Raw genomic sequence first — 11,503 nt, 5'->3', positions numbered from 1 at the left:
AAGAGAATTGCGTAAGCCCAAGAATTTGAGGTTGCTGTGAGCTGTGACCCCATGGCACACTACTGAGGGTGACAGGTTGAGACTCCGTCTCAAAAAAAAAATTAGCCAGCTGTGATGGACTGTGCCTGTAACCTCAGCTACTCAGGGGGCTGAGACAGGAAGATCACGTGAGTCCAGGAGTGCGAGATTGCTGTGAGCTGTGACAACCCTGCCCCTGCACACTACCCCACGCACTGGAGCAAGACACTGTCTCAAAAAAAGTCTGATTTATAAATAATGATGTGATTGTTGGCACTCTTCCAAGTCCATATATGATCCTGAAGTTGATTGTGTTGAGTTTGAAAATTTTCCGGTCTCCTATCCAGCAGGATCCTTCCTTGGTTTATCTTGAAAGTCTTTTAAAATGTGAAAAAGGCAAGAAGACAGACTATAGTTGAAATATCCTAAGAGAAAGGCCACCCTGGGCTGACTAAGGTCAGCAGTTCAAACCATTTCGGTAGATGCTTATGGAGTTACATGTGCAGATCACTGTGTGTGTGAAGAGCCGTGTGAGCACGAAGATGAGAAAGGATAGTTCCATGATATGTGAGTAAGACCACTTATTAGACCAGCTGGACAATTATACCAGCTGTCGATCATTTTCCAGATGTTCCACCCCCGAGGTGTGGTCCCAGACAGGTCATTTACACAGTACAATCATGTGAAAAAAAGAACCATTATTCTCTATTATGTTTGAATACGTGATTGTCTTCCCCTAATTTATGCTTAGGCTGTAACCTATGACAGTGAAAAATACGATCTTATTTATTTATTTTTTTTAGAGATGAGATCTTGCTTTATCACCCTGGGCTAGAGTGCAGTGCTATTATCATCTTAGCTCACTGTAGCCTCAAACTCCAGGGTTCAAGAGAACCTCTTTCCTTAGCCTCCTGAATAACTGGAGGTACATGTGTGCACCACGGTACCCAGCTAGTTGCTAGTTTTTCTTTTCCTTTTTTTCCCTTTTTTTTGAGACAAGGGTCTCGCTATGTTTCCCAAGCCAATCTTGAACTGCTGGGTCCAAGCAATCCTCCTGCCTCAGCCTCCTGACCATCTTACTTAAAGTCTACTAAAAAACCTCTGGCACTTAGTCAGCATTCACTAAGTATAGGTTTGAATGAATGAAAGAGTGAATAAAAAGCAAGAACCTTTTAACCAGAGTAAGCCTAATGCTTTCTTTTTATGCATCAAAGATATATTTTATCTGCCATAGAATAAAAACTTTATGTACAATTGGCTGTAAGGCCTGTTACATCAGTGAAGTCGTAAGATGGTTGAAAAATAATTGGATATTCCTGCAATCCCATTACTAGGCATCTACCCAGAAGAAAAAAAATCATTTTATCCTAAGGCTATTTGCATTTGATTGTTATCGCAGCTCAATTTACCAGAGCCAAGATGTAGAAACAGCCTCCATGCCCATCACCCCAGGAATGGGTTAATAAACTGTGGCATATGTATACTATGGAATACTATTCAGCCATAAAAATGATGGAGACTTTACATCTTTTGTATTAACCTGGATGGAGTTGAAACACATTCTGCTTAGAAAAGTATCACAAGAATGGAAAAGTTTTTTGCAATTTTTTTTTTTTTTTTTTGGCCGGGGCTGGGCTTGAACCTGTCACCTCTGGCATATGGGGCCGGCACCCTACTCCTTTGAGCCACAGACGCTGCCCAAGAATGGAAAAGTTAAGTGTCCAATGTACTCAATGCTAATATGAAACCAACAGACCATTTAATACCCACAGGAGAGAAAAACAGTTCAGTTTAAGATGGTGGGGGGGAAGGGGAAGGAGGGGTTGGGTGTGCTGCCACCTACTGGGTACAGTGTGAGGGCATCTGGTACATCTCTACACAACTACAACAGGGACTCTACCTAATAAATGCAAACATCGTAAGCTAACTGTTTGTACCCTCACATTAATTTGAAATAAAGGAACAATAATTGGATAATTGTCCATTTTATTTATTTATTTATTGTTTGGGATTCACTGAGGGTACAAAGAATTAGGTTGCACCGATTGCATGTTAAGTAAGTAAAGTCCCTCTTATAATCGTGCCCCCCACCACTAGAGGTGTGTCATACACCAGGGGGACCCCATATCCTCCTCCCTCCTTTCCTCTCCCTGCTCCCTCATTCCCCTACCCCCCACCCCTTGTATTAGCTCATCTACTGCCTTCATATTAGAATTGAGTAGCTTAGATTCTTGCTTCTCGGTTCTTGTGATGCTTTACTAAGAAGGCGGCGTTCCACAGTGGTCCACTTTAGAGCCGGGCTGGGCAATTTTCCCTCAGGTAGAATGCTAAACCGCCCAGTCATTGCCCGGTGTCCTCTGCCATAATTCTCTCTGCAGGGACTGCAGAGTGGAAAGTAATGGTCCAGATAAACTCCCTGGCTTTGTTCTGCCAACTCTGTGAAGGTTGCTCAATCCTCATGATAGCAGGGGATACAATTTGAAGTAGAATGGTAAGTAGAGAGGAATTTAAAAATAAACCTAAATATTTCCCTTTATTTCAGACATTTTGACTAAGTGCCATTGTGACGTGAAGAATCTCATTCCACTGTAAGGAGAGGCTATTTTTCAACAAGAGTTCATGATAGGTCAACAGCATTTGTTTAAATTGTCCAGTTGATTTCCTGTTTGCTTAAAGAGATGTACTTCTACGAGTTGCTTTAGCAGTAAATGTGGTCTCTGATTAGGACTAGTGAAAAGGGAATGAAGGCTTGTGACTGTTAATGTCAGGTCAACCACTTACCCCCGAGGCACCATTGGATTTATTGTAAGTTATTTCTATCAGTTAATATTACATTTTTGAAAAGATGCTTTGAAATTTTTAAGATGAACACAGCAACATGTTCTATGGAACTCATCCAATATGCTGTCGGGCCACTAAATTAGCATTAGCATAAGGTCACATAGATTTCTTTTCTTTTTTTTTTTTTACTTTTTTTTGAGACAGAGCCTCAAGCTGTCCCCCTGGGTAGAGTGCCGTGGCATCACAGCTCACAGCAACCTCCAACTCCTGGGCTCAAGCGAGTCTCCTACCTCTGCCTCCCAAGTAGCTGGGACCACAGGCGCCCACCATAACGCCCGGCCATTTTTTTTGGTTGCAGCCGTCATTGTTGTTTGGCAGGCCTGGGCTGGATTCGAACTCGCCACCTTAGGTGTATGTGGCTGGCGCCTTAGCCACTTGAGCCACAGGCACCGAGCCAGATTTCAAGGACAAAGCCAATTTTGTTTTGTCTCTCTTTGGTACCACATAGGTTATCAAAACAACTATCCAATTAGTGAGTTTTTGATGGTTAGTGACGTACTTTGAACCCTTTTCTGATTCTGTGGTTAGGTCAATTTACTAAGGAGTAAAACTTAATATATTGAGTTTAAATAATTGGGTTTATGTTTATCGTATTTTTCCCCCTAAATTATAAAAGAACGGCTTTAGAGGAAAACCTGCTTCACCATCAACATCAGAACAACTGGTGATTATTATAACAATAATGATTTTGTTATCATAAGGCTGAGTGACGGACGAACAACTCTTTTTTTGCCTTAATATGAAATCTCAGCAGGAAGAACGGAAGGTCGTCTCTTGCTGCCACGTCTCATCGGGCTGAAAAAGGGCTCGAGAAAATTACTCCCCGGATCAGGTGCTTTCTGTTGGAATAATGTAGCCACTTTGCTTTGTTGTAGTGAACCTTTTAGAGGTACTATTTCCTTGGAGATTTAATGTAATTCTAGGGTTTGTCATGTGAAAAAAAATGATTTAAAGTGGACTTAGGGTAGATTTACGGGATAAACCACGGATTTCATAAAATAAACAACTGGGGAAAATTTCCCAAGTCTTGCTTGATGATAGAAACCCTCATAAGAATACTAAATTGACAGTGTTTTCCACTAAAATTTTCTTGAGGCTGTATTAAAGGAACTGGACTGCATTAGAGTAGGACACGTATTGCTTTAGACAATTATTTGAGTACCAGATTTTTTCAATACAGATAAAATAGCTAATTGAAGCTTAAGATCTTTTTCTATTTACTTATGTATACAGATGGTTCATCACGAGGGTTAATACAAGTTTTACAACTTGGAGAATACAAGGTTCTCAAATTTTATTCTCTCCTTAAAATTCTCTGTCCTCGTGGGTCAGGCAAAAGATGCTGGGGGAGGCTTATGACTTATCTAACCTAAAAAAGCCAATTGGTTATGTTCACCAGCTAAAGAGTAACACAAGCAACTGAAATGAATTATTGAGAAGGCAGTCTTTTGTTTGGAGTTGATAAACATGGTGTCATTAGCATGGTGGATTTTTAAAAGAGGATCAGAAAATAATCATGTGTAAGGAAATAGATTCACTTTGATGGCACTTTTTTTTTTTTTTTTTGAGACAGAGCCTCAAGTTATCCCCCTGGGTAGAGTGCTGTGGCTTCACAGCTCACAGCAACCTCCAACTCCTGGGCTCAAGCGAATCTCCTGCCCCAGCCTCCCAAGTCAAGTAGCTGGGACCACAGGTGCCCGCCACAATGCCCGGCTATTTTTTGGTTGCAGCTGTCATTGTTGTTTGGCGGGTCTGGGGTAGATTCGAACCTGCCACCTTAGGTGTATGTGGCTTGCGCCTTAGCCACTTGAGCCATAAGCACCGAGCCGATGGCACTTTAAAAGAGACAAATCCCTAACAGGTGTCATGCCCTAGTTCCTTTTCTCCCAGACCCTCAGGGCTGCTCATCAATACACACTGAAGAAATGTAAGCAAAATACAGAAAGTGTATTTGGATTTTCAAAAGCAAGAGAAGAAACACCTTTTCAACAGTTGATGTTGTTTATTCACGCAGAATACATTAGATCTAAAGTCTGTAGCTTCTAAGCACACTGTGTTTAGACCTTCCAGATCCTTCTGCAGTTTTAGGTGTATGTCTACAGAGGTACCTTTAAGTAAATGAATAACACATTCTATAATTATTGAAAATATAGTACAGAGTGAAATGATTTAAATATAATTTAGGCACATATCGATTATGAAAATAGATATCTCTCAATACAATACTTCTCTGTCTTGGTAAAAATAATAAAGCAAAGAAAATAATTCATTTCTGAAGTTGCTTTCCTTCACTTGTAAAGGCCCAGGCCCCTTCCAGCTCTGCATATGTGCCCTTTACTGTTAAGGAAAGCTTTGCATATGTCGATATAGAAGAATAAGCTACGTAAATACTAAAGATATGTCATTCTCCCAAAGGAGACAAAGTGGTTTGTAATGATTCATTGCCTCAAGCTGATGAGTCTGTAGAATTCAGAACTCATCTGGACACAGCTCACATCCCTGGTCTTCGGCTAAGACATAAGGACACCAAGTTACTGGTCGGGAGGTGCAGGCCCTATTTCTGCTGCCGCAGAGAGATAATGACTCAAGAAAATTGGGCTAAAATTTGTTAGAAACAAAACCGAAAATAGAAGTAAAAGACCCACAGATGCTCACCGACTGGTATTACATCTTGGACCAGCCAAATGTCTTCCTTTATTTACTTTCTTTTCTTGTTTTTGGTGCTATAATCCAACCGTCAGGTTGAAGTTCCTCATTCCCTACTCTCGGGTCTAGCTGAAGCTACACTATCCACGGAAAGGCAGGTCTGCCATATTCACTCATTTTATAGCTTTGTCTGTAGTGGATTCAGATTTAATACCTACTTCTAAGCTGACCCTATTTAAGCTATATGGCATTTGAATTAAACGAATATTAAAGATGCACCTTAGGTTTTTTTCTTTCTTTTTTTTTTTAAGTATCTTCCTATGCTTTGTTGATTGTATATGAGAAAACTAGGCTAACAGTGTAAATTAGATAAAATTGCCTGGTCTGGTGTTCAGTGGAACTTGCCTAGAATAAAATTCTAAGAAATCCTCATTTAAAAGCTGTGCTACAGGTAACTCTTCCTCCATCTGGGAGTTCCACTGGACCTAGCGAGTGACAGTGATGTACAGCAGTGTCTTTCCACTCTGTCTCCATCCGAAAGAACCAGATATTTCTTTAATTTAGCTACTGTTCTAAAAAATAAACATTATAAAAATGAACCTGAAAAGAGTCCTTGGGAGTCTGATCTCACCATATCCGTACGGTGTGACGGGTATTTAAAGAAGGGAGCCATTACTAAAGCTATTTATAAACCTGAACAACCCTTTCAAAGTCTTCATAAAGTTTAACAATTTAAATATCCATACTGCATCTAGGTATTCAATAAATAGAATTGCATATGTTGTGCTTTTCATAAATTAAAATCCTCAAATGCATCTCAAACCAAGATGGTATTCAACATCATGCCTATTTAAAAGCAAATATAATAGATACTATTCCTGGTCACAAAACCAGGCAAATCCCCCTACCCCATTCAAAAGGCAACAATATAGTCTAGTTTCCCTACATCTAGTAAACGAGTGCTTTTCGGTAAGAATCAGGATGTGGAAAAAAAGTCAATTTTTTCCCTATGCACCACTGAGAACAAGCATAATCCTCTAAATGTTTTCTTGAAATTCCCTTACAGTGTTATTTCTTCTAGACAACTGAGTGGGTGGAGAAAGAAAAGTGATAAAGAAGACATTTTTTGATCTTGGACTTCTTCCTCCAGCCCCTGAAGTTCTCATCTGACACTCTGCGACATATGCAGAGGTGTCAGCATCTCTTCAAAGATGGCGCCCTTCACGTTGGAGCCTCTCAGGTTGGCTTCTTGAAGATCACACCCAGACAGATCACAGTTCTGTAAGACACAAACAGTCTTCATGTAACCGACACGGAGGAGATGTAACGCCTTATCCAGGAGTTCTGGGGCATAGTAGTGAGATGTGTAATTAAACTGAGTTAATTTCTGGAAAATGTCGGCCCTCATGCCCTAACGTCGGCCCTCGTGCCCTAACGTCGGCCCTCATGCCCTCATGTCAGATTTTCTTCTACCTGTATCTGTATCTCTAGTTGACACGCTGGTTAACCGACTGCCACCACAAGGGATCTTCAAAACATCCATGGAAAATTGTGAAAATCTTACAGGTTCTATGCATAGATTTCAATTTTTTTTTTTTTTAACCAAAATAAACTTGTAATTTCTATTGCTGCTATAACCAATGTAAACTTGTACTAACTTATTAGAACATGTCTGGACAGGATCTAATTTGAGGCCATAAGAGAGCTAAGACATCAATTTGAAAAGAGCCCCTAAGAAAAACATGAATTCTGCTCAAATCAAAGCAAGAACAAACACGAAGAATAGTAAAACCATTGATACTTTACAAAAGTTTATGAAGACAATTCCCCAAAGAAATCATCAAATGGAAAGCTCAATTTAAGAAAGGACAAGATAGGGCCAGGCACAGTGGCTCAAGCCTGTAATCTACCACTCTGGGAGGCTGAGGTAGGTAGATTGCCTGGTTCATGGGTTCGAGACCAGCCTGAGCAAGAGAGAGACCAATAGCCGGGCACTGTGATAGGTGCCTGTAGTCCCAGCTACTTGGGTGGCTGAAGCAAGAGGATTACTTAAGCCCAACAGTTTGAGGTTGCTGTGAGCTATGACACCACGGCACTCTACCAAGGGTGACAAAGTAAGACTCTATCTCAAAAAAAAAAAAGGACAAGATGATGTTGAGGAGGAAGCCTGCAGTGGAGGAAGCCTTCCAGACATCAGTGTCACTTTTCAGGGGAAAAAATCATCGTGTTGGTGCCTAACTGAAGAGGACCAAAGATTAACATCAGAAACAACAGGCAACACCATAGACATCTCAACCAGCTCAGGTTGCACAATTCTGACTGAAAAATTATAAGCTGGTCAACTTTTCCACTCAATGGCACCAAAAAAATTGCTGCAGACAAGAGCAAAGTTTTTAATGAAAATTTTAAACAAGTGGGATCAAGATCCTGAAGCATTTCTTCAAAGAAATGTAACAGAATGTGAAACATGGTTTTACTGGTACCACTCTGAAGACAAAGCACAAAGCATGGCTGCCCAGAGGTGGAAGTGGTCCAGGCAGAGCCACAGCAGGGGCTCAGGAGAGCACAAGTCCCTACGACAGGGCTGGCAATGCTCAAGGCATTCTGCTCGTTCACTTTCTGGAGAGCAAAGAATAATGTCTACTTCTTATAAAGGTGTTCTGAGAAAGTCAGCTAAAGCACTAACAGAACAAACCCTGGGGAAGCTCCACAGAGTCCCTCACCCTCAACATCCTCACTCTTCCCATCAAACAGGCAAGTTTTTGAGAGTTTCACAATCGGGAATCATCAGGCTTCCACTTTACAGTCCTGATTTGGCTCCTGGCTTTAGTTACCTCATTTTAAAAACTCTTTAAAGGATGCTCATTTTTCTTCAGTTAATAATGTAAAAAGGCCGCACGGACATGGTTCAATTCCCAAGCCCCTCAGATCCTTAGGGACAGACTGAACGGCTGATATCTTTGATTACAAAAGTGTCTTGACCTCAGTGGAACTTACATTGACAAATAATGTTTATGTATTTCATTTTTATCTCTGAACCCCATTTTCCCACATATTTTTTGAAGTCCCTCCTATGACTGAATAAATAGTAAGCGTGTCTCTCGTGTTTGTAGAACATATTTTGGAGTCAGGCATTCAAACTCCAGAATGAATCCCAATAGAGTGAGTATTACAGAAACAGGTTGACCACATTCCAACAACAACAAAAGGTACAAGATGGGGGAAGACTTTTATTAAAAATTTGAAAGAAATTTTGATAATTAAATTGTGTAATAGATTTTTCCATTCCCCAGCCTAACAGTTTTATAGTATCAGCCAGAGGCCAATTCTTTTTGCCCTAAAGCTGAAAAAGGCCTGCTACTCTGCTACTGAGAGCTAGCAAGAGATCAGGGCAAAACACAGGGTGGCCATAACGATTTAAAATGGTTGTCGGCACGCAAACTTTATGGCAATCCTGTGTTTTTTTAATACTATTCTCTACAATTCAGTCTATGCTGAATTTTCTCATAGAGCGTTGCTGTTCAGTATGATAACTACCAGCTACAACCGGCTATTTAAGTTACATGAATGTAGCTACTAGCCACATCTCAAATGATCAGTAGCTACACGTGGCTAGTAGCTACAGTACTGAACAGCGTAGATTTAGCGCCCACCCGCCTACAGAAAGTGCTACTGGACGGCACTGATGTAGCAGCCCTGTCAACAGCTACTGAGTCTGACAGCTCAATCTGCAAATCAAGATGATGTATAGAATCCAATTTTTATGAAAAAGACTGACTGGACAAAATTAAAATCTCAAGCTGAGGTTTATAGCCAGTATGATTCCAATTTAAAATAGGCTGAACCTGAACCTGATTATCATTTAAAATCTGGCCCATTTAATTCTGTTTGGAGTTAAATCTTATGGAAAACACAATGCACTAGGCTGCTGACGCCTCCCACTCGTCCACCTGGGAAAGACCGGTGAGAGAGAAGGGAGACAGAGTCAAGTGCAGATGTCAGTGAGTCTTCCAATCTGGAACTGGCAGCTACCGTTTGGTAACTGAATCCTGTTCTGGAATTCAAACTTCTATGAACATGCAAACGTACAGAAAACATTCCTCCGCTGTGCTGGCATGCTGCCTGGCTGTGTTACCAGACAACTGCTTTGTTTATTATTTCAATCAATTTCGCGTGAGATACTCAGTAATCCTAGGTTAACAAAACGCCTCTAAATGCTGGCACACTTACCTCTAAGTCAGTTCCTGCCAGAGTTGCTCCTCTGAGGTTACAGTTCTTCAACTTGGCATTTTTTAAGGTAGCAACTCTTAGATTAATTCCTGTCATCTGACTTCCTTCCATATCCACACCTTTCAGATTAGCACCTATAGTGAACATATTTGGGGAGTAATTTAAAAATATTTGTAGTTATCCACATAAAACAAAACTCTAAGACAACTTCCTGGATGTGAGTGATAACAGCATCTTTTTACTTTTGGAAATGAATGTAAAATCTCAGTTTCTCAGTCAACTTAGCATATACAAAGAGTTCAATGTCAGCAATTTGTCTACTTTTAGGTTAAGGTTTTTGTCAGTACTTTTGAGGTAAAAACTCAATTCTGTCTTGTTATAATTAACACTTCTATAATAAGCCGCATAAGTTTATGACAAGGGAGGTAAGTACTATGTTTCTTAAATATACAAATAAAGTGACCAGTCACAGACAAAGCAAAGCAATGATGAATTAATAAACAATACGTTAAATCTAAAAATGACAATAAAACCTTGATGGCTTTGCCACACTGAAATTCTTCCTTTTGTTCAGATGTACTTGCAAGTTAAAGATGTTGCTATTTATTAAAAATTTCATACTGACTTGGGAGTACATATGACTGGGTACAAAGTTTGCTTCTGTAGGGTTAAAGTCTGAGTTGTAGGTGTGTCCTTCACCTGAGAAGGATGTTGATATTTAATTCTTCAGCTTATTAAATAATTGAGTCTGTATTTCTTCTGAGTCCATAATTCTAATGAGCACATGACTGAGACCAAATGGAGGCATCTTACTCCTTTGCAGATTCTCCAAGTACAATGACAAAAGAAATCTATCCTTTACAGCTATCGTGTCTGCCCTTTAATAATTACTTTGCTGGGCTTTCTCCTTAATGGTCTCCTATAGATAGAATCTCACCTTCTAAATTGGCCTTCAGACCCGAAGGATCCTCGAAATTGCACAGTTTCAGGGATGCTCCTTCTGCATTAGAACAGAGCATCTTGACTCCCTGGAGATTTGCACACTGCAAAGGAAAGCGAAATGTCCTGGTTGTAAGTTCATAATTTTGTTCAAATTAGTTCAACTATTAAGAGAAAAATATTTTTTAAAAAAGAGAAAAAGCTCAATTCAACACATTCACAATCAATGATTATCTGTTTATAATAATTTTCCAATGAAAACTGAGAACGTTTTATAGAAATAGTTGTTTTAGAACTGCTCTAAAAGAAACACAATGAAATTAACAATGTGCCCATTTTACATGACACAAGGGTTTAGACAATGAAGTTGGGAAGTCAGAACTATGACATCTATTTCTTTTCTTTTGAGACAGGGCCAGGCAGGAGTGCAATGGCATAGTCACAGCTCACTGCAGCCTCAAACTTCCAGGCTTAAGTGTGAGTAGCTGGGACTACAGATGTGCACCACCACAACCAGGTAACTTTTAAAAATTTTTTGCAGAGGCTGGGCAAGGTGGCTCATGCCTGTAATCCTAGCACTCTGGGAGGCCAAGGTGGGTGAATTGCCTGAGCTTAGGAATTCTAGACCAGCCTGAGCAAGAGTGAGAACCTGTCTCTAACCATAGCTGGGTGCTGCTGCTGGCGCCTGTAGTCCCAGCTACTCTGGGAGGCTGATGCAAGAGGATCACATGAGCCCAATAGTTTGAGGTTGCTGTGAGCTATGATGCCATAGCACCCTATGGAAGGCAACAAAGTTAAGACTCTGTCTTAAAAAAAAAAAAAAAAAAAA

At 40.3% G+C, this 11,503-nt stretch overlaps 1 protein-coding gene across 1 annotated transcript in view; it reads right to left on the bottom strand.

Annotated features, from left to right (window-relative positions):
- Window positions 1–4,846: 4,846 nt before the first annotated feature.
- Window positions 4,847–11,503, bottom strand: part of KCTD9 (potassium channel tetramerization domain containing 9) — a 28,472-nt gene continuing 21,815 nt past the window's right edge. Inside the window, exons 10-12 of the mRNA XM_003793957.3 lie at window positions 10,673–10,778; window positions 9,736–9,869; window positions 4,847–6,784 (exon numbers count right to left, since the gene is read on the bottom strand). Coding sequence (XP_003794005.1) covers window positions 6,668–6,784; window positions 9,736–9,869; window positions 10,673–10,778 — 357 coding nt within the window. The 3' untranslated portion in view covers window positions 4,847–6,667. The remainder of the gene's footprint in view (window positions 6,785–9,735; window positions 9,870–10,672; window positions 10,779–11,503) is intronic.

Source organism: Otolemur garnettii, unplaced genomic scaffold (genome assembly GCF_000181295.1).
Source record: "Otolemur garnettii isolate 467f Iridium unplaced genomic scaffold, OtoGar3 scaffold00074, whole genome shotgun sequence".
In the NCBI taxonomy this organism is placed as follows: domain Eukaryota; kingdom Metazoa; phylum Chordata; class Mammalia; order Primates; family Galagidae; genus Otolemur; species Otolemur garnettii.
Note: the sequence above shows the minus strand (reverse complement) of the source record. Positions and strands in the feature narration are given on the sequence as shown.